Raw genomic sequence first — 24,595 nt, 5'->3', positions numbered from 1 at the left:
CAGTATATAGAAATGCAGCTGATTTTTGTGTGTTGATTATCTTGCAACTTTCCTGAATTCATTTATTAGTTCTAGCAGTTTTTGTATGCAATCTTTAGGGTTTTCTATATGTAAGATATTGTCATCTGCAAATAGAGATAATTTTACTTCTTTCCAATTTGGATACCCTTTATTTCTTTTTCTTGCATAATTGCTCTGGTTAGGACTTTCAGTACTGTTTTGAATAGAAGTGGTGAAAGGAGGTGTCCTTGTCTTGTTTCTGACCTTAGAGGAATAGCTATTAGTCTTTCAACATTGAGAGTCCCTCCCCCTGCCATTTATGCTTTGATTCAAGCTTTGGGCTGAGAAGGCAAACTAAATTAAGTACAATGAGGAAAGCTTAAAACAGTGCTGAAATTGTAAACTTTTCCCTTTTTATTGAGGTAACGTTGGTTAATAGCATTATGTAAGTTTCAGGTGTACAACATTATAATTTGATACCTGTATACACTACAGTGGGCTCACACCAAAAGTCTAGTTTCCATCCATCACCATACATTTGACCCCCTTTACTTATTTAGTGCCCTGCCACTCCCCTTCCCCTCTGGTAACTACCAATCTGTTGTCTTTTTGAGTTTGTTTTTGTTTTGTTTGTTCTTCTTTTTTTTTTTTTGGTTTCTTTTCTTTGTTTTATAGTCCACCTGACTGAAGTCATATGATTTTTGTCCTTTATCACCTGACTTACTTCACTTAGCATAATACCCTCAAGGTCTATCCAATGGGTCACAAATGGGAGGATTTCATCTTTTTTAAATGTTTTATGACCGAGTGAACATATATATATATATATATATCTGTCCATTCATTGGTCAATGGACACTTAGGTTGTTTCCGTCTGTTGGCTGTTGTGAATCATGCTGCAGTGAACATACGGTGCACCTATCTTTTCGAATTAGTGTTTTCATACTCTTTCTTTGGATAAATACCCAAAAAGGGAATACCTGGATCATATGGTAGATCTATTCTTAACTTTTTGAAGAACCTCTCTATATTGTTTTCCATAGTGGCTGCACCAATTTACAACGCTACCAACAGTGCATGAGAGTTCCCTTTTCTCTATATCCTCTCTAACAATTGTTATTTCTTGTCTTTCTGATGGTAGCCATTCTAACAAGTGAGAGGTGATACCTCATTGTGGTTGGGATTGGCATTTCCCTAATATCTAGTGACGTTGAGCATCTTTGCATGTGTCTGTTGTCTGTGTGTGTCTTCCCTGGAAAAAGGTCCATTTTTCAATCAGGTTGTTTGTTGTTTTGTTGTTGAGTTGTATGAGTTCTTTATATATCCTGGATATTAACCACTTATTAGAAATATAATTTGCAAAATATCTTCTCCTATTTTCTGGTTGCCTTTTTGCTTTGTTGATGGTTTCCTTTGCTGTGTAGAAGCTCTTTAGCTTGATGTAGTCTCATTTGTTTATTTTTGTTTCCCTGGCTGTTGGAATCAAATCCACAGAAATGGCCCTAACACTGATGTCGGGGAGCTTAGCACTCATGTTTTATTCTATGTATTTTATGGCTTCAGGTCTTACGTTCAAGTCTTTAATCCATTTTGAGTTAATTTTTGTCTATGGTATAAGATAGTGGTCTCATTTCATTCTTTTGCTTGAGGCCATCCAGTTTTTCCAGCACCATTTTTTACTGAGGCGATTTATCTTTTTCTATTGTATGTTTTTGGCTCCTTTGTTGTAAATTAGTTGTCCATATATGTGTGGGTTTATTTGTGGGCTCTCACTATGTTCCATTGGTCTGTGGCTTTTTTTCTGCCAGAACCATACTGTTTTGAGTACTGTTGCTTTATAATATTGTTTGAAATCAGGGAGTGTGATGCCTTCGGCTTTGTTCTTCTCTCTCAAGATTGCTTTGACTATTCAGGGTCTTTTGTGCTTCCATACAAATTTTAGGATGTTTTGTTCTATTTCTGTGAAAAATGTATTTGGAATTTTATAGGGATTGCACTGAATCTGTAGTTGCTTTGGGTAATATGGACATTTTAACAATGTTAATTCTTCAAATTCACGAGCATAGTCTATCTTTCCATTTTTGTGTCTTCTAAGCCTCAACAACTCCTCTCAGAGGCTCTTTGGCCTCCACTCCACCCATTTCCCTCTCTCTGCACTGTCAGCATCACCATCTCTTATATGAACTAGTCCTAACTAGTCATGACTGTTCTAGCTCTTCTCTGATCTGTTTTCCACTCAGCAGGCATTTACCCTATTTTTAATCTAATACATTTATTTTAAATAAGAAAATGAATCAGATTGTGTCTCTTGTTCAGAATCATTGAATGGCTTTCCTTTACTTAGATTAAAATCCTCAAATGTTTAATGATTTGCTGCACGATTGGGCTGTTCTCTGCCTTCTCAGCCTTAGCTTGTGGTGCTTTCCTTATGTTGTGTGGTTCTCTTCCATAACCTCAATGACCTCTTCTCCATCTGCGGAACGCCCCAAGCCCTTTCCCAGCTCGGGGCTTTTGCTCACCTTCTTCCTTTTCCCGCAGCATTCTTCCTCTCCGGGGACCAGTTTCCCAATTTCTACAATGCTTCATATTTAGCTTGAATATAACTTTTTCAGAGTTTCAGAGGGCTCCCTTAGCCCCCATCTAAATTAGAACTCCTGCTGTATTCTCTTGTAACATCCTATTTTAGCACTTATTACAATTTGAAATTATGTTTACTGCTGATTATTTATTTAATCCTGAGTCTTATACTAGACTTTTGATCCCAGGAGGGCAGGTACCATGCCTGTTTTTTTCAACACATGGCACAAAGTAGGCACTCAGTAAGTACTTGTCAAAGCTCCTAAGAAACTGTGTTCTGAATGGAATGATCTCAGTGGCCCATCACTTGGAAATATTGTCTGGCCTTCCAAAGTGCCAAGCTAGAATAGTATTAGTGATCAGTACTGAATGGCAAGTAGATAAGGAGTCAGTTTGCAGAATAGCAGGTATTATATGATTGTAATTTTGTGAAAAAGTCATATACACACACACACAGATTTGGGAAGATATTTAACAAACCCAATACAGTGGTTAACTCAGCAGGAAAAGGTATGAGCAGTGAAGGGGTACTTGATACTTTCATTTCTATATTAGCATTTTTTAGAGTGAAAAATTTTTGTGTAATTTGTAAAAAAAAAAAGTGAATATAGCTTAAAGTCAGTTTCTGCTGTACGAGCCCATTGGGATGGCACAGCAGAAGGGGAAATTTCTATTGGTATTAGGAAAAAAGACAGACATTTTGGGGTAGAAGACAAAAGAAATGGACTAGAAGAAGAATGAAATTCAAAGGAAAGCAGCTTTGTCACTTTTTTGTGTTCTTCCCAGTGTAGGTTTATCATGAGAACTCCTTGTGTGAGTATATAATTTATATTGTAGAAAAGATAGAACTTTCAATAGCATTCCGGGAAAGAATATAAAATTGATTTTACTGTGAATCCCATAGTGGACACTGACCAAGGCCGCCAGCAATAGATTCAGAGCTCTAAATAGACGATGTCTGTTCTCTATTTTTTTCTATGAAGAAATGAGCAATAAATGAATTTAGCATTTGTGAATAGTATAAAGTCATTTTTTTCATAGACTGTCTATTTTCTCTGTAAATCTGTGAGGAATATTTTTGTAACTCCCTTTTAAAAGCTTTTTTAAATATATGAGGACATAAGTCTCAGAGAGGTTAAGAAATTCATTCAGGTTTACTTACCTGATACCGTGTTTCCCCGAAAATAAGCCTCAGTTAAGATCGTCAACGAGACGGACGCATTTAGTACATTATGATGATGTTCCAGAAGGAGACAACATGACTGTATTTGAATAAATGTAGATTGTTATACATGAAAAAATAAGGCATCCCCTGAAAATACGCCCTAATACATCTTTTGGAGCAAAAATTAATATAAGACCTGGTCTTATTTTTGGGGAAATACAGTAAGTGGTGGAGATGAAGACTAGATCGCAGGTCTTCTCTACCAGATGTATGTGTGTTTTGTTTTTTTTTCTCAAGAAAGCACTGGCCAGGAAAAGATAGGAATCATATATTAATACAGTATACTCTGGGATGGGTTTTCCAGCCATCTGTATTTGTGAAATATCTTTAGATATGAACATGAAAAAAATTATTGGATAGAATTCAGATCAAAATTTATTAGGTGATTGAGACTAAAACTTAAACATTAGCAATAGTTCAGTATTAGCACTCATTCAAAAAACGTAGCTGTCTAAAATAGCAATATTTTCTAGGCAGTAGTTTACAAATGGGCTGGATCTCAGAGCAATAGATAATTTGACCAGAGTTTATAGATGTCTACAAGTGAAAGACTATGAGGAGGGAATACAATAGTTGGTAGTTGGACAGAAATTAAATACAAGTCGTTATTTTATTGTCTGTCACTGATTGGCTTTGACCTAAACTCTCAGACTCCCATTCCCCCCTCCCATTATTTGAGTTATTGAAGTATGTAATAAAAATGTCTTTAGGAATTGTTAGTTGCTGGTAGGTTTTTATAAATATATGTATTAAACCCATCTTTATATATTTATATGAGAAATAAAAGAATATGTGAGTCAGAAAAGAATTCTGGGGACCAAAATAGTTCAGATGGAGAATGGAGAATCCAGGTAGATGGGGCAAATTGCTGAGATAACAGGTCTTCCAGCATGAGCTCAGGATGCTGCAGGCTATTACTTCAGGTGTGGAGACCTGGGTTTTAAAATTGAGCCACTTTGTTTTTAGACTTTCTGAAAAATTATATGACTGACTGCCATGGATTATGCCAGCAGTCATGTTGCAAGTTTGGGTGACCCCTCCAAACTGGGTCGTCAGATTAGTATCTTCTTACAAGGAATGAATCCAAGAATATGTTGAAGCTATATCTGAATGCAAATGAAGCAGTGTTACAGATTCTGAGCAGCCAGACTGATAACCTGGTGATATATTTGAAGCAGTGAACTATGTTGACATTACTGTCAACTTAGCAGAGATATCAAAAGAACACTTAGAAAGGAATAAGTTAATAGTGTTTGTTACCGCAGTGGGGAAGTCAGAGATTAAGGGGACACCAGGGTAATGCAGTTTATCTTCACATCCAAAGACCTTCAGCATATAACGGATCTTTACAGAAGTGTTTTTCAGACTGTCATTGGTGAAAGACCAGAGTTTTAAAAAAGTTTTAACAGGTTTCCAATTTATCACCAGCTGAGACTTTTGTAAAATACAATAAAAATTACTAGAAAAATGAAATAAAAACACATATAAAATATAAGGCTGGGCTTTTTAATGTTAGATTCAGCAGACTTAAAACTATGCTTACAAGTTGCTTTATAAGTTTCTAAATTCTTACTATCGTTTTCTTTGCTTATCTCATTTGAATAGTAAGTTTATCGTCCAGCAATGTCCATGAACCCTACTTTGAGTAGCACTGTTCTAGAAGGGTCTCTGCATTTTAACAGTCCAGGAGTTGCCCTTCTTAGAATTCTCTCTCAGAGGTGAAACAATAGTATTAATACATTAGTGATAAGTAGTTCCTAACTACACTTAGCATAATTTGAGATACTGTTCTTTTTTTCTTTTTAAACAAATGAGGTAGAACAAATATGATAGATGGTTATAAGAATGGGGTTTCTCTCAAAATTACAAAAATTTTCTGTTAGTTGGGTCAGTAAGGATTCAGAGAGAGCATTATTACTTTGTTTATGTATTTTGTACATATACTGACTTTTGAACATGACTTTTGAGTAAGGAGAGAATGTTTACAATACAGTCCTTTTTTGGGTAAGCACTCTTCCTTTATTTCTGCACATTTTAAAGATCAAACATTTTTTTGCTATTTGTCTGTTAAAGCTATTAGGCTGGTGCAAAAGTCATTGCGGTTTAAATGGTTAAAAATAATTGCAAAAATTGCAATTACTTTTGCTCCAACCTAATATATATGGATTTATGTTTTCTAAGTTGATGAGCATCTTAAGACTATGTCATTGAGTTGAGTGGCACTTCAGTTTTTCTCTGATTGTAACTAATGAAGATTTTTTAAATGACTGTGCCAGGCACATTAAATCCGTTCTTATTACATTGTTTTTTTGTTAAAATATGGTCATTTGCCATTTCAAGTTTATGTAGTTCTTGGTAGAATTCATTTCTTTTTAAAAACTTAAAGAACCGGTGTAGACTTTAGAAGTCAGATTATTGTCTAATATTGTCTTTATTTAGCCTAGAATTGTAGAATGTGAAGATTGGAAGGCCTTAAAAACTCTAATGATCACCATGTGATTGACGTATGAGCCCCTCCTACTGCTTTCCTGCCAAGTGACTGTCCAGACTGTGCCTAAGGATCTCCAGTCACAAGGAAACTCCCTGAGGCCCAAGGCTGCTCCTGGGGCAGCTGATTCTGTTAGAAAGTGCTTTCCTGTATTCACCTGAAACCCCTTTTTGTGTCATTTCTACTTCTTGGTGCCGTGTAGAATAAGCTTAATCAGTCTTCCGTGTGACAACGCTTCACATAAATGAAAATAGCTGTCATGTTTTGTATTTTTCTCTTCTGCAGGCTACGTGTAGCTTTTGTTTATACCATGTGATTTATGACCTTCCACCATCCTGTTGGCTTCTTCTGAATGTGATGCTGTTAGTCTCTATGCATTCAGTTCAGACTAGAACTAAATGAGGTGTTGAGGGAATGGTTTTGACCAGTGTGGAGTAGAGCGCTATCTTCATTTTCCTGGAAGCAGCATCCCCTGAGGTTGTAGTGGACAGAGCTGTGTGTTGCAAACCATTAGTAGGTTGTGATCCATTGGCGTGTCAAGAAATCATTTAGTGGGTCTTAATTTGCGTTTAAAAAATATGAAATAGAATGAAACAAAAGCGTCAGTGCATATCATGTAATAAACTAAGTACTGTTGCATGAAAATTTTCTTTCAATTTGTATATACATATACACACACATACATGTGTACATATATACTCAGTACATATATGTGTACCGAGTGGTGATATAAAATGGTGATTAAAACGTTTCTTACTGTGTATCAAAAAAGTCTGAAAACCTCTGGTCTAGACTCGAGGCTTCCCCTGCTTCTTTTTCTCTGACAGCTCCTTCTGGTCTCTTCTTGCTCTGCTGACCACCTGGGTGTCTGTTCCCCTGTGGACCTCCTGCTGAGCACTTTGAAGGGCATTATGGGCTCCATTAGGTTTGTGTTAGGACCTGGGAAAACTGTTTTATTGCTCTGCTTCAGTCTCTTCATGAGTGGACCCCTCTGAGAAATTTTGTGCATGAAGGCACAGTAATAAGGTAATGGGGGGCAACTGAAGTTTTTTTTTTTCTGTGTAAATTTTGAAAATTGCTGTCCAAGCGAAATTATGGGTTTAATGGAAATAGTGATTGAGATAGTCTTTCTTCTCTATATTTTTGGTTTTGCAATTTGTGCTTTTGATACTACTTGTAACAGTTAAGTACTACTTACTTGGTGCTATGCCCTGTTCTTCATGTGTACCAACTCAGTGGGTCCTCATAACAGCTCCATGGGGTGTGACTGTTACACCCATTTTACAGATGAGGAAATTGAGGGAGAGACACATTCTATCACTTTACAATTTATAGTGTGTAACAATAGTACCTCAAGCAGCAATCAGAAAAAAAATTCTCCCAAACCACCGAACAACCACAAATACATGAATGGTACATTTATCCCATTACCTGGTAGTTCCGGATATGCTCGTTTAGCAGATGCTAAGTCTTTTCATAATCACTTAAACAGAAGAATTTAAGGATTTAAAAAACTTTTCTGCCATCTTTAGAAATCACCTCTCACCTCTAGGAAAGGGAATCCTTTAATGACACTTCAGAATCTATTAATTTCCCTTTTTCCCTTCTCCACTTTATTTTCTCTCTCATGTTCCATTTTACCTCCACCTTGTCATGTGTTTCTACTATTCACTCTTCCACTTGTCTTGCTGTTTTTTTTTTCCTTGTCCTGTCACCCTCCACTTCCTACCAGTTTCCATTCTTTTTTGTGCCCTGCCTTTGTACTGTTCATAGTCACTCAAACTTATTTTTTAAAAGGAAAGCATGTATTGAGCACCTAGCAAGTGTGAGGCATAGTGGAGATCCGAAAATAAATAAAGCAAATATCACGAAAGCTGATACGGGAAAGAGATCAAAGCTGTGCTAGTTCATTCCCTTGAGAATCTGAGTCACATGCCAATATAAATACTCTCCAGTCCTTCCCTGTAATGAGCAGGAATTGAGATTGGAATTTAGATACATAGTACAGTTGACCCTCGAACAATGCATGGATTAGGGGCACTAACATCCCCACACCTCACATTTGAAAACCCGCATAACTTTTGACTCCCCCCAAACTAACGACTAACAGCCAGCTGTTGACTGAAAGCCTTACTGATACCATAAAGAGTCGATTAACACATTTTGTATGTTATATGTATTACATAGTGTATTCTTACAATAAAGTAAGAGAAAAAATGTTAAGAAAATCATAAGGAAGATAAAATACATTTACAGTATGAATTGAAAATAATCTGTACAGTTCAAGCCTGTGTTGTCCAAGGATCAGCTGTACACAAATGATATAAAGTTCCAGAATTCAGCGACTAAGGAATACATCCATTTAGGACATATTTAGGGTCAAGGAATGAAAATGGTGGCCTAAAAAGGTTAAAGGAATATTTTTATTGAACAAATTAAAAGTGTTTAGTATAAAAATTACTTTTATAAAATGATGTTGTACATTAAATGTATAGAAATAATATGTAAGTTGGCCTTGTCGCTGGAGATGTTTTATAATATTTATTAATGTAAGAATTACTGGCATTCCCACAGCTAGAATAGGAATCAGTCCAGGACATTTATGTCATTTGCTTTGACTTTGATATGTCCTTGATACGAGCTTGTCTTCTCCAGTTCCACTTGCTCACCTGCACTATTTATGCAGTGGTTATCAGGTGATTCCTGTGTTTCAGCAGGTACACTGCTGGGCACGAAGGGATTTAAGGTTTAATGCACTCTATTTCTTTATAGAGCTTTCAATCTTAACAGTACGTGGCTCCTTGGTTTTGCCCCTGTTTAATGACAATTGCAGGTAAATATTTTTCCTTCCCCTAGCTTGATCAGATCCAACTCATTCTTAGAGGTCAATTGTTTTCTAGTGAACCTGCCTTGATTACCCCAGCTAAAAGTGGTTTCTCTGCTCTCTCAACTTCTATTGTGCTTACTTTCTTTAACCACTAATTTGGCAATTAATCATGTTAATTGCTTTGTGACTCGTATCTATTGTGGTCTTGAATTGTTATTTAAATTGTGCCGTTTGATTTTTGTCTTCTGATTACAGTTCAAGTTTCCTGAGAATAGAGACTCCTTTCTTTAACTCTTATGGCAGCAGTCTCTAAGCTTTTTTGATTGTGCACCTCAAATAATTTGATTATGAAACCCCCAGTACATGCATATTTATTTAATTATAAAAGTATATTTATATAGAATTATAAAACATTTAAGATATAAGTTAAAAAGAATGATAGAAGATGTCCCATAAAAATAACTTGTTACTTATAATATGGTATTTTCACCTATCATACCTGAAAAAGAAATCTGAAAAAAATATGTAGCTACTAATGAAAGAAATGCAATGTTGGCTGCATATGCTGTGCTATAAGACTAGTTTTTCGTTCCACCCACCTCAAAATTTGCCTCTGTTTGCATTATTGGTATTATTCTCTAGCCACAGATTCTTTGCAAGAATCACTTTAAATCACTTGTCTATTTCTTAAAGGCTTCAGTATGGTTTAAAACTAGGTAGTGGATTTCTTACATCCATGAAGCATATCACAGTATGCTGAAGACAACTAAATAATTGAGAGAACCACCACTAACCCCTCTGGGTTAGTGTGTCCCACTCTAAGAGTGTCCCACTCTTTCGTCAGGACACTTGAACAACTGAGTGGGAATTAAAAGAGGCTGCTGAGGTCAGTCTGTATATTACATATTGGTAAGGAGTAATCTCTGTCTCTGTCTACACGCACGCACGCACGCGTGTGTGCGCGTGCACACAACAAACGCGCGCACACACACACACACACACACACACACACACACACACACACTTTTTACCTAAGATTTTCTTCCTGTACCCTAGTAGATTGTCTCACCTACTCACTGGAAGACGGACCATTGACCTGTGGGGTGTAGCTCTTTATGTACCCACCACAGTAATGTTGAACCAATACTTACAAATTTCATGTGGAGCAAAGAAACGTATGTCCCCAATCACAAATTTCTGGAAAACTTTCTAGCTCCATAAGAATAAAAAAGGATCCTATTAAAGAAGAGATGAAGATCATGGAAACAAGCTGTTTCAAAATGATTTTCTCTCATGGGAAAATGTGAACTTGCCTATGCAGGTGGCTGTGTTGACCCACAGGGAATAGAAAGTCCAAGTCAAATTACTGTGATTAGTACTAAGTCCAGACATAGTACGTACTTAAATAAGTGGTTCTGAAACTTGATTGTGCATCAGAGTCACCTGGAGGACGTGGTAAAACTAGATAGCATAAAACAGCTTCTTCCGTCTTAATAATCTCAGGACGTGAGCATCTGTGTTACCGCTGCCTCGATCAAGAAACAAAATGTTGGCAATGGCCCAGAAGCCCCCATGTGCCTTCTCCCAGTCCCCACTCCCTTCTTGCCCCATAAATGAGCCCCTGTTCTGACTTAACTTGTAGTCCTCCCTTTCCCTTGTTTCTATATTACCGGTACACACACACTACAGTGCTTTTTTTTGGTTTTGAACTTCACACAAATGGAATCAGACAGATCATTCATCACTATATTTGTGGGATCCACCTGTGTTGTTCCATGTGTGTGTAGTTTGTTTCATTATGATGTATTTCGTTTTCTGATTGTGTCCCAACTTATTTCCGTGTCCTGTGGCGGATGGGCATTTGGGTATTCAGTTTGAAATTGTAGTTGCTCATTTGGGGGCGATTTTTAAGAATGCTGCTGCTGTTCACATTTTTAGAATCTGCGTTTCAGGTTCCAGATTAATTTAAGGAGCACTGTCATCTTTTCATTATGTGTCGTTTAATCTACGAACATGTCTGTTTTCACTAATTTTTTTATTTTCTTCTTAAGAAAAGCTTTCTACATAAAGACCTTGAGCACATCTTTTGTGACACTTATTTCCATGTGTTTGACTGTTTGATGTTATTTGCTATGGCATCTTTCTAAATTTTTATTTTTCAACTGATTGTTGGTGTTATTTAGATACACATATACAATAGACAGTTGATTTTTGTGTATGGTCTTTGTCTAGAAACTTTGCTTAAACTCCAATAGTGCATATGAAGATTTAAAAACTTTCCTCCATACACAGTCGTATTATCTGCAAATAAGGTATAGTTTTATTTCTCCCTTTCCAGTATTTATAGCCTTATTTCCCCATGCTACTCTTTTTGCTAGGACCTCCAGTACAATGTTGAATAAAAGTAGTAAGAACGGGTTGGTATCCTTTGTCTCCTTTTCTATCTCAAAGGGAAAAAATTTAACATTTTGTTATTTACTGTGATGTTGCTGTAGGTTTTTATGTAATAACCTTTATCATATTAAGGAAGTTCTTTTTTTATTCTCATTTGCAGAGAATCTTTAAAATCATGAATGGATGTTTAATTTTATCAAACGCTTATCGTGCACCTATTGAGATAATACTATTAATTTTCTATTTTATTCTGTTAACAGAGTGAATTAAATGCACATATTAGAAAAGAAGCTTGAGTACTAATGACCTAAGCATCTATCTAAAAAATTTAAAAGACTTCCCCCTCATAGTTAACTATTAAAAATAGTATTTGAGCCTATCATTCCTACTGAAATCATATTTAATTTAAACCACACTTTTGTTATAAGAAACACCTACTAACATTTAAAAATACTCCCTACCCTAAAGTAGATTTCAAGTCTGTCATCTATAAATGGAGACATGGTATAAAAACTGGGAATAACAGTTGATGCCACATGAACTGGCAAACAATTTTAAAAAATACTTTATAATTTTTAAAACATTGTGGGCTGATTCACTTATTTTGGTAATCACATTTCTAAATCTTATGCTGAGAATTGAATCCATCACTTTCTAGTAGGGCCTAGAAATAGATTTCAGGCTTTAGAGGTATAGAGGATATATGTGGTATATCAGGATCATTATATGTCATTAAGTAGATAGTTCCATTCTCTGGGAGAACAATGTAAAAATATCTGCCTCAATGCAATTTTGCTGCCTCCTTTTGCCAACTTTAATTCTTGAGTCTCCTCAGAGAATGGCCTAACCTTGACCTAGTGGGTTTTGATGTAGTCAACTAGATGGGCCATAATTCCCTTCTAAGGCTGAAGGTGTAAAATTCTGTGAATCAGAAGTTCATATGCCTTTGACAGATAAAATACCTATTTTATAGATTATTTAGATAGCTGTAAAGATAGCCCATGTCAGTCTTTTAGCTTTTTTACTGCTGCATTTCAGTCTAGAAACCATGATAATTTTAAGACCTATATAGTCTTCATGGAGTTATTGATGATAGGTTTAACTCAGAGAAAATAATTCTGTAAAATGAAAATGGCATTATCAGTTAACAATTCACTCTAATTTGTGGCTTAATAGTTAGTTATTCAACAGGCAATTGTTGGTCTTTGAGCCTATTTTATTTCACAGTCACCTGTTATTTTAGGTTGCCAAAACTGAAGACTTCCTTCTCAGCTGATGTTGAATATTGTTAGTTAAGCACAAACGTCATTATCAAGAAAACAGGAAGCTGTGTAGGAGAACATGCCAAATGGTAAATTAATAGTCAGGGTAAAGGAAACTGACGTAGACTCGGGGAAGGAATCTTAGAATCATCTAGTTTGTTCTTTTTAGATGCTTGAAGAATAGATACGGTTTAAATCATTATTTTTTCCCCCAGAAAATACATCAAATAATAGGTTTACCATTAAATTAGAAAGCATATATTTTACATTGTCTTAAAAATGCTAATGTCTTAAATGTTGTGTAATATCTTTTTAAAGCTCTGTTAATCCAGAGTAATTCTTGGCTGTTGCTAGTGAAATTCCCAGCTTTTCCTCTTTATAGTGATACTTTATTAATTTGAATCAGATCTCTGTAACTAGGAGCAAGTAATAATTTAAAGAGGATTCAAATCCAGTTTACCTTTTGCTATTTATTTGAAGAGTTTGCTAAATAAATCAATAGTGTCAACGTCTTAGAGCCTGTTTGTTATGAGACCCTTGTTCCTTTGTTTGCATCATTGATTTACGTGTATACAGTTTTTATACTTATTACTGATAAATCATTTTCTTTTCATTAAAACATATGTGATAGAACACTCTTTTTGGCAGTGTTCTATCAGGTTTTAGTTTTCATTATTATATGTACTTAATAAAATATCATTTGATGAAAAAAATTATAATTCACATTTTTCACTAGGTTTCTCCTTTAATTATTGAGAGATGACTTAGTGTGGTGGTTAAGACCTCCTTGTTTTGGATCCCAGCTCTGTCACTTACTAGCAGGTTACATATCATTTATGTACATCAGTTTCCTCATCTGTGAAATGCACTTATCTCTGAAGGTTGCCGTGGGCTTAAATAATTGAATCTAATTAAAGACTTTAGAGTAGTGCCTGCTACGTAGTAAGTGCCCAACAAATAGTAGCTGCTTTTTAAAAAAAATTAAAGTTTATTGGGGTGACAATTTAGTAAAGTTACATAGATTTCAGGTGTACAATTCTGTAATACATTATCTATATCTCACATTTTGTGTTCACCACCCAGAGTCAATTCTCTTTCTATCACAATATATTAGACTCCCTTTACCCTCTTCGAGAGCCTCCCTCCCCTCTTACCCTCTGGTAACCCCTAAACTATTGTCTGTGTATATGAGTTTTTGTTCCTTCATTTGTTTGTCTTGTTCTTTTGTTGTTTTTGGTTTATATACCACATATCAGTGAAATCATATGGTTCTCTACTTTTTTCTGTCTGACTTACTTAGCTTAGCATAATAATCTCAAGATCCATCCATGTTGTCACAAATGTTCCCACATCATCTTTTCTTACCGCCGAATAGTATTCCATTGTGTAGATATACCACAACTTCTTTATCCATTCATCTATCGAAGGGCATTTTGGTTGTTTCCATGTTTTGGCCACCGTAAACAAAGCTGCAATGAACATTGGAGCACACGTGTCTTTATGTATAAATGTTTTCAGATTTTTTGGGTAGATACCCAGGAGAGCGATTGCTGGGTCATATGGTAATTCTATTCGTAATTTCTTGAGGAACCTCCACACTGCCTTCCATAGCGGCTGCACCAGTCTGCATTCCCACCAACAGTGTATGAGGGTTCCTTTTTCTCCACAGCTTCTCCAACACTTGTTACTATTTATCGTGTTGGTGAAAGCCATTCTGACTGGGGTGAGGTGATATCTCATTGTGGTTTTTATTTGCATTTCTCTGATTAGTGAGGTTGAGCATTTTTTCATATGTCTATTTGTCATTTGTATGTCCTCTTTGGAGAAATGTCTCATCAGGTCCTCTGCCCATTTCTCAATTGGGTTGTTTGTTTTTTTGTTGTTGAGTTCTATGAGTTCCTTGTATGTTTTGGATATTAGCCTCTTATAGGAGGCGCTGTTTGCAAAAATCTTCTCCCATTCAGTTGGTTGCCTCTTTATTTTGTCGGTGGTTTCTTTTGCTGTGCAAAAGCTTTTAAGTTTGATATAGTTCTATTCATTTATTTTAGCTTTTACTTCCCTTGCCTTTGGAGTCAAATTCATGAAATGCTTTTTGAACCCAAGGTCCATAAGTTTAGTACCTATGTTTTCTTCTATGCAGTTTATTGTTTCAGGTCTTATGCTTAGGTCTTTGATCCATTTTGAATTAATTTTGGTACATGGTGACAGAAAGCAATCCAGTTTGAATCTTTTGCATGTGGCTTTCCAATTCTCCCAGCACCATTTATTGAAGAGGCTGTCTTTTCTCCATTGTATGTTTTTGGCTTCTGTCAAAAATTATCTGTTCATATTTATGTGGGTTTATTTCTGGGTTCTCAGTTCTATTACATTGGTCTCTGTGTCTGTTTTTCTGCCAGTACCATGTTGTTTTGATTATTGTTGCCCTGTAGTACAAGCTAAAGTCAGGGAGTGTGATACCTCCAGCATTGTTCCTTTTTATTAGGATTGCTTTGGCTATTTGGGGTCTTTTGTGGTTCCATACAAATCTGATGATTTTTTTGTTCTATTTCTTTAAAAAATGCCAGTGGGATTTTGATGGGGATTGCTTTCTTTTTGCAGTTGATATCCAGTTTCAAAGCCTTGTGATCAGACAATATGCTTGGTATGATTTCAATCTTCTTAAATTTGCTGAGGCTAGTTTTATGTCCCAGTATATAGTCTATCCTTGAGAATGTTCCATGTACACTAGAAAAAAATGTATAGACTGATGTTCTAGGAGGAAGTACTCTGTAAATGTCAGTTATGTCCATTTCATCTAATGTGTCATTTAGGGCTGCTATTTCTTTATTTATTTTCTCTTTGGATGATCTATCCATAGCTGTCAATGATGTATTTAAGGTCCCCTACTAGTGTTTTGGTCAATTTCTCCCTTTAGTTCTGTTAGTAGTTACTTGCTATATTTCGGTGCTCCCTGATTGGGGGCATAAATATTGATGACTGTTACATCTTCTTGTTGTATAGTCCCCTTTATCATTATGAAATGTCCATCTTTGTCTCTTGTTACCTTTTTTATCCTGAAGTCTGTTTCATCTGATACCAATATGGCTATGCCTGATTTTCTCTGGATACCATTTGGTTGGATTGTCACTTTCCCCCCTTTCATTTTGAGTCTATATTTGTCCTTATAGCTGAGATGTGTCTCTTGGAGGCAGCATATGGTTGGGTTTAGTTTTTTGATCCAGTCTACTACTCTGTGCCTTTTTATTGGTGAGTTCAGTCCATTTACATTTAGGGTGATTATTTGATATGTGAGGATTTCCTTTCATTCTGTCTTTGGTTTTCTGGTAAGACTGCGTCTCCATTGTTTCTTTGCCTTTTTGTTGTCTATTATTTCTGTGTGCTGGTATTCTATGATTTTTCCCTCTATTTTTTCTTTTATTACATTATATATTTCAATTCTGGATTGTTTTTGAGTAGTTACTATTAAGTTTATGTAAAAGAAAGTTTCATATTTAGAGTATTCCATTTTCTTCAGCATGCTTACTTTCTCCATTCCCATACTCAGGCCTTTATTCTCCTTCCTTTTATGTTTTGGTTGTCACCAATTTAGGGATTGTCACCAATCCCTATTTATGCCGGTCGAATAGCCTCCTTCAGTATTTCTTGTAGTGCAGATCGTGTGTTAGAAAATGCCCTCAGCTTCTGTATGTCTGGAAAGGTCTTTATTCCTCCTTCATATCTAAAGGGTATCTTTATTGATATAATAATATCAATATATTATTCTTGGCTCATAATTTTTCTCTTTTAATAGTTTGAATATTTGATTCCACTCCCTCCTGGCTTGTAGAGTTTCTGCTAAAAAATCTGCTGATAATCTAATGGACTTTCCTTTGTAGGTTACCTTTTTCTTTTCCCTGGCTGCCTTGAGGATTCTTTCTTTGTCGTTGATTTTTGACAGCTTCAATACAATGTGCCTTGGAGAAGGCCTGTTGGGGTTGAGGTAATTAGGTGTTCTATTTGCTTCTTGGATTTGAGGATCCAGTTCTTTCCACAAGTTTGGAAAGTTCTCGTCGACTATTTGTTTGAATATACTCTGTGTTCCCTTCTTTCTTTCTTCTTCTGGAATGCCCATTATTCTTATATTGCTCTTTCTGATGGAGTCAGAAAGTTGTTGTAGAGTTCTTTCATTTCTTTTAAGTCTCAAGTCTCTTTCTTCTTCTACCTGTGTCATTTCCAGATTTCTGTCTTTGATGTCACTGATTCTTTCCTCCATCTGGTCAACTCTACTACTTAAGCTGGCTATTTCATTCTTCATTTCTTTTATGGAGTTCTTAACCTCCAGAAATTCTACGTGGTTCTTTTATAAAATTTCGATCTCTTTGGTAAAATGTTCATTTTGTTCTTTGATTGTGTTTCTGAGTTCATTAAACTGCCAAGAAAACACATTAAACTGTGTTTTCTTGCATCTCATTGAGTTTTTTCAGAACTGCAATCTTGAATTCTCTGTCATTTAAGTCACATATTTCCATGTCTTTAAGTTCATTTTCTAGAGACATTTCATTTTCTTTCTGAGCTGTCTTGTTGCCTTGGTTATTCATGGCAATTAATGATTTATTCTCTTCCTAGACACCTACAGGAGTGGGTTCTGCAACAGGTTGATAGGAAGAGGTCTTTCTTTTGTTTTCCAAGTATGGGTTAGTGGGATGTTTTATTTTCTCTCCGACTGCAGTCTTGTATTCTCTCTCATACTGTAGTGTTATTTTTTTCTTTGCACTATTCCGGCTTTTCACACACTGGGGGGATCCCTGGAAGGCGAGCTTGTCTTGTGTTAACAGTTCGCCTGGGTCGTAAGGTGCCGCGTCCCTGTGGGGATGCAGAGAGCTTTTGAAGTTCCAAAGCTCTTCCTGCACCAGATTCAGAGCCCGTGTGTTTCAGCAGTTCTGTTTACTCCTGCAGAGATCTGCCCAGCTGGAGGGGGACAGAGGTGGAGTGGATTGTGAGAGGTGGCCCAGAGCAATGGCGGTGACCACCACCACAGCTGGTCCTGCTTCCACAGCTCCCTCCCCTTTGCCGGAACTAGTTGGGCTGTGAATCTGTGTGTCTGCAGACCACAGTTCTCAGAACAGCAAATATTCTGCTCTTTTGATCTGACACTGCTACTGTTCCGCTTCTAGCACCGGGCAGGTAGGGGCGGGGCGAGCTCCGGGAGGGTAGGGAGGGGGCGGCTAGTCTCAGTGCCTAAGGCTTCCGTTCTCTGCTCGGCAGTGAGGGCTTAAACCACCGTTTTTAGCCTTCTTCCCTCAGTCTTTGCTCCGAGGTCTGCCGTGAGTGTTGGGTTCAGCCGTGTTATATGCTGCCCCCTCAGCCCTGTGGGCCATAAGTGGAGCCCTAGCAGTCCGAGTTCTTCCCTCTCCCACAGCTGCGGTAGTTCTGGGATGCAGCGAGCTCGGAGCACTGAGCTAGGTCTGCGTCCTGCGCCAGCGTGGCTCCGTCTCCACACTTCTCCCTTCCCTCTTCCCCCGCTCACGCGATTTGCCCACCTTTAGGTGAATTCAGTAATGGGCCTCTTCATTTTGTCTGTCTGCTGTGCAGGGAGTCCTTTGGGGAGTTATAGTTGTTCAGTTTGTTGTAAACTCCAGGGGAGATTTCAAGAGGCTCACCTCATGCTGCCATTTTTGTGACGTCATCCAGCTGCTGTTGTTATTATTTATTATGAAAATAGTGTAATTTTAGGTAGTGACTTTAAATTTTGGGTCACATGTACAGCTTTTCAAAGGGAAACTCTTCCACAAATGATCACAATTTCACCTTTCTCAGAGGTGAGGATGATAACGTCTTACCTATTACAGTTAAATCATAAGTTTTTTTCATGAAAAGAGCACAGACTGGGAACAAGATTTTTGCGTTCATCCAACATACCTTTATCTCTGTACATAATTACTGGCGTATCCATGTCCTAGACACCGGTGCTAGATGCTGGAGATTTAAAATTGACTTCACGATGCCTAGGCCTGGGAAACAAAGATGTGGCCAGAGTGCCCTGGAAAGGATTTCTAATCCCAGTGCTCTCACTGTGTGGCTGTGAGATCCTCTGGGCTTCACTTGTGTCATCTGTAGAATGACAGTTTTTTAGTTTAGTTTATGATTGTAAGTATATGCTAGAATTTCATCAGTGCTAGGTGCTTAGTGCTGTACTAAATGCTGTACTAAGACATAGGAAACTATAAAACATTTTTTTAGCACCAGAAATCTTATGATCTAGTTGGGAAAACAGACCACAATTAGAAAATAGGTAATAATATTGGAAGTTGTGATTAGATGTAAAATAAGAGACCAAATGGATAAGAGTATATGAGGTTAGTATTTTTAGCATTTTATTGTGTCAATGATTAGCTGCAATTTTTGTTATAAAGTACTAGACTGACTAAACTACCTGACTTGATACTATCAAGGATTCCCAATGGATAATTCCCCTTAGATAACCTGCAGAATGTAATAGTTTACCTCCCTTTGTTCTCCCACTTTAAAATAGTGCATTCGCAGTATATTGAGGCAATCAGAATATAGTAAGACATTTTTAGAGAATAGTTCTTCATCTGAAACCTTTTTACATTATATGCCAGGATATGTTTTTTGCTCTTGTCACTGCTGTATTCCCAGCACCTAGCATAGTGCCTGACATATAGTAAGCACTCAGGAAAGATAGTTGACAGACAAATTTGAAATTACATTTTAATTATCAGTGATTTTTAAATCTTTTAAATTATTTTATTAAAAGTTTTTCAATTGCCATCGTACAAATATAATTTTAATGAAGCCAAGCCAGTAGCTTTTCACTAAGTAGCTTTTTCATATTTGTTCAGGGAAATGACTTTGTAGATGAATGAACTTCCCCAGTCTATTAGTTATCTGTTACTGACATCTGACTGCAACTTCATGGAGACCTTACACCAGAACTGCCTGGCCAAGCCATACCCAAAATTCTGACACAAAGAAACTGTGAGACACAATAAACGTTAGAAACATGAAGTTTTTGATATCACATTATAAAGACTTTCATATACTTTACTTGAGGCTATCAGTAAATCACCTTGCATTCTTTCCTTCTGAAAAGGAGTGAAACACTTTAGAAAAAAAGATAAATGAAGCCATCATAGCCACGTTTCCTTAGTCAAATATAAAAAGGATGTATTTAGCCTTAAAATATTTATATAATTATAAAACAGTTTATGTTCATTAAAAAATCAAAACAATGCAGAAGTCAATCAAACAGTTACAAAAATCAACCAAAATCTTAACACATTTTGGTGACCCTGCCTCTGAAACCTCTTTATGGCTATAGACACACACACACACACACACACACACACACACACACACACACACACAGACACATACAGAGATCTATCTTTTCTATAAGTGGAATCATATTATTCATATGTGTTTTTCAATCTTTCTTAACCCATACACTTTCTTGATTAGCAGAAAAATTAATTTCCTCCTTGAGTGCGATTTGAAATTTAACAGTAAGTTAAATAACGTGATCAAAACCAATTTTAGACAGAGGTCATTTAAGAAGGGGAAACATTTTACCTTAATCTTAAAGGAACCTTTAGGTAACAGGACTTTGGCTTGTTTCCCATAAACCTACTTATCCTAGGTAATAGGAAGATAGAACATAACAGATATTTGAAATAATTTGCTCAACATTTTATTGGAGAAGCTGAGTGCTCTGTAAGAGAGAGAGACCTGCTGGTGGAAGCTTAGCCTTTTTTCTGTCACCTTGAACAGTTCAGCTCTTGGCCCCAAATTTGTGATTGTTTTCAGCAAAATAGAAGCCCTGCAGTTAACTGGAGATTGGCCATTTTAACTTGGTTATGCTCTTTGGGGACTATTACCCTCACCCCATCCGTACTCCAAGTGTTCCAACAACATATATAACACTTTCTCTGGGTGAGTTTTGGTGAATTTTGGCTAGCCCACTTGCTAATGTGGCTCTGTTTCCACGTAAGATTTGGTTATCCTCTCATACTTTACACTTCGATTTCCTTTTCCCTCGACTGCTCCTCCCCTATTGAGTAAAAACAGTTGTCTCCATTGCCACTGCTGCGCCCTCATTTATCCATCATCTTTCTGATGGATAAATGGGGTCCTGAAATGGACCCCTATCTGGTCTCCCCATTTCTGTTTTACCTTTTTACAGTCTTTTCCCATACAGTAGATAGAGTGATCTTTTAAAAACATAGAATCAGATAATATTACTCTTAAAACCTCCCTTGTTCTGGGAATAAAACCTGAGTTAATTGTCACAGCTACAAGGCTCTGCAGTTTTGTCCCCCGCTTACCTCTTGTCCTAATTTTTTGCTGTTCTCTTCCTCACTCACTCTGCTCTAGCTGTAATGCCCAGACTTACCACGATTTCTTCCCCCAGGTATGTCAAACTTGATCCTGCCTGTACACCTTTGCACCCGCTGTTTCCTCTGCCTGGAATGCTCTTCCCCAGAATTTTGCATGGTTAGCACAGTCATGTTACTCAGGTTTCAGATTTAACCCCCAGAGGTCATCCCCAGTCTTCTAATGTGATATAGCTCCTGTTTTATTGCAGCACCCCGTTTTCTTAACATTTAGCAATCTTAAACCATCTTTACATACTTGTCTCTTGTGTATCGTTTCTACCCTTGCCAGAATTGAAGGTCTATGAGACTGTAGGTCTTGTCCACGCTGTTTTCCTAACACACAGAACAATGCTCAGTAAATCCTATCGAAGTGAAAAAAAATCAGGGAATGAATCACTCAGATGGAGAAATGTACTTTTTCACACCCTGAGGTAACCCGCCATTCACAGTAAGGGAGAAAGGTGAAGTGGCACAGCCCAAAAACACTTTCCCAGTCCTGGTTAAAGTTAAAAGTAACTCATATAAAATGTGGCCTAGCAGTGACTGCAACAGTTTAGAAACTAATTTCACATTGAAGAAGCCTTCTTCAAACAAACTAGAATCAGATTAATCCTGAGGATTTCCTGTACTATTAATAACTTCAGCCGTTAAGCTATAATACGTAGATAGATAATTTGATCTTTGAGCCCCAAGACACTTGATTATGAGTCATAGTGGTTTTTTTGTTGTTGTTGTTTGTTTTTAATCATTTTAAAGTGTTGGTTGAGTGTAAGAAAAAAATCTTAGTGTTGCTTGTAGGGTCATTTCTGTCAGTAGATTATACTTTGCATTTTAAACGCTATAATTTATGTGTTTTCCATAAGCGTTTTCAAATAACACTGTGCTGAGAAAAGACTATATTATAAAGGAAATATTTTACTTAGTAAAAGGTGCCCTGAAGAATATTTTATAGTGAAAGGTAAAGGAGAATGTTCTTAAAGCCTGTGAAAAATTAAAATATGTTAGTATGCAATGATTAGTGCAACTTTGTTGTGTAGTTTATAAACTGGTATTTTTTGTTGGCCCCTAAAGATAAAGAAGAAACCAATCTAGTTAATTATGTTAAACACACCTGAGTTAAAGTTTTTGTCTCGTTCTTTTCTTTTTCCTATTCAAATAGTTTTGAGAAAAAGAAATAGTAGATCTACTATGAGGTCTGAGTTAGACTATTTGAGTTAGCATTTCTCAAATTTATTGTCAAATGACTGTTGCCCTTCAAAGTGGTTGTTTGGTGAAGTTGTACATTTATTCCAACAATGCTCCCCATTCCTTAAAGAACTTTTGTAGGTTCTTTTTCAGAAATGTTTCAATGTTTTTTTCAGAAATGTTTGGAATTAGGAAAGGAAATTAGCCTGTTTGCTTTACTTTATAAATTAAAAACCTCACTTTTTAAAAACTAAGTGAAGACACATAACTTCCTCAATCTTCATATTGAATATTTTGTAAATTTATGAAGCCAATACTGCTGTTATGCAGTTGAAGTTATGACTTGTAAGATCATGAAAGATATCTCGTAAAGTAAATCTGTGTAAAGAACAAAGAACATTGTTGTGAAGTAATAGATACAAAAAACAACACCAAGCCGTTGAGACGTAGGTGACTAACTCACCCCTTTTTAAATGTGCATTTTATCTTAAACTGAGTACATCATGCTCTCCTACAGATGTAAGCTGTGGGGTGCCAAATCTAGAGGAGGTGCCTTACCTTCAGGGAAAGAGAGAAAACCATCTGGTACTGGAAAAAGGCCAAAAGTGGGCTCTTTTTAGTACTGAGTGAAAGCTAAGAGTCTATATTTAAAATATGACCACAAAATTCTCTTGTTTTACAGTTCTTGGTGTCAAAGACCACAGACCTCTTTTGGATGCTATACCTATTTTAAAAGGATTTTTTTTTTTTTTTCTCCAATTGGAGAACCGTGTGTTTTTGCAGGGCCCATCAGCAAGAATTGAACTGGCAACCTTGTTGTTGAGAGCTTGTGCTCTAACCAACTGAGCCATTTGGCTGCCCCAGATGATGTACCTATTTTAAAAGAGGGATACACTTCTTTGAGAGAAATAGTTGAAGCAGTGTTGGTGTTTGTTGTTAGAAGGCATGTAAGTTTTACTGTGAGATAAATGAATTATTTGTTTCAGGGCAAGTGTTATTTTCTTGGCCTCCGTGACCATTAAGGGCTTCTATTTTGTTCTATAAGCCAGTGTTATAATATTTCATCTGTAGAGATCACTGTTTATTTACTTTAGTAAATATCATAAACATATGGGTTTTTTTTTTTTTTAATCTTTTTTATTTTTTTAAAGGTGCACGTCATTGACTCCTGGACCCAACTGTGACCGATTTAAATTGCACATACCTTATGCTGGAGAGACATTAAAATGTAAGTAAACAATGACTATTTTACTGAAAATGTAGATTATAGTGCTAATTATTAGGCTTTGTGCTTTAGTTTTTATTTCCGGTTGTTAGTGTTATTTCCTAAGATATTGATCACTAGGATTCCCCACTTTTTAAAACTTTGTCTTTCAATCCTAGTTCTGTTCAAAGTAAGTCAGTTGGCAGGGACTAAGTAAGTTCTGATCAAATAGGCACACACGTTATCTCTTTCATAGCAAAGGTCAGAAATACAAATAGCTACAAGGGCCAGATTGGTAACATGAATGATGGAAGTGGGTGGCGTGTGGCAAATTGGGGTACACCTACCCTGTCTCAAGGGACTGCCTCTACTGATTTACTGAGAGAAGGTGGAAATCTGAATTTTTATGTGACTTGTCGGTTTTAGATGTTGACCACTTTTTCAAAATTAAAAACTGGGCGCCCACATTGTGCAGGCCAAACCAAATGTGTGTGGGGGCTGCTTTGACCTCAGTAAAGAGTATGCAAGTCCTCCCTCTGGACTTAGCCCATGTACAGCCTCTCTCTAGGTTGTGTCAGCCTTGGTCTGCCATATTATCAGTGCTGAAGCTCTAGCCTATGTGCAAATGATGATAGCTTTGGTGATTTAATATCAATAATTTCATCAGGAATTTTCTCCCTTGAACTTATACTTGTGACGGACAGAGTACTAAAGTCTCTGTATTTGTAAAAAGAAGAATAAAGAACATTAAAGCTATGACAGATGAGTAAACAGTACCTTTCAAACTGTGGACTGTGTGTTTCACCATCATATGCCAGGAGGGGGTCACATCTTACTTTCTGTAGAATTACTTTATATTAATTTGCCAAATGCAACATGAAGTGAAAAATCTGTGACATGGTGACTTGTTAACCTTGCATCATTAGGTCATTCTCTGGAAACCATTGAAATACAAAAAAAATTTCACTTGTTTGAGGTCGTAGGACAGATTAGATTGCTATTTTAAAAAGAATTAATTTAAAAGAAATGATCAAAGTAAATCATTCACATGGTTAAAA

At 36.6% G+C, this 24,595-nt stretch overlaps 1 protein-coding gene across 2 annotated transcripts in view; it reads left to right on the top strand.

Moving 5' to 3' along the window:
- Positions 1-24,595, top strand: part of BABAM2 (BRISC and BRCA1 A complex member 2) — a 375,203-nt gene that overhangs the window by 14,855 nt on the left and 335,753 nt on the right. For both annotated transcript variants that reach the window (XM_081069729.1, XM_081069730.1), the window contains one exon: positions 23,485-23,561. In XM_081069729.1, the coding sequence (XP_080925855.1) occupies positions 23,485-23,561 (77 nt within the window). The remainder of the gene's footprint in view (positions 1-23,484; positions 23,562-24,595) is intronic.

This window comes from Rhinolophus hipposideros, assembly GCF_964194185.1.
Source record: "Rhinolophus hipposideros genome assembly, chromosome: 12".
NCBI lineage: Eukaryota > Metazoa > Chordata > Mammalia > Chiroptera > Rhinolophidae > Rhinolophus > Rhinolophus hipposideros.
Note: the sequence above shows the minus strand (reverse complement) of the source record. Positions and strands in the feature narration are given on the sequence as shown.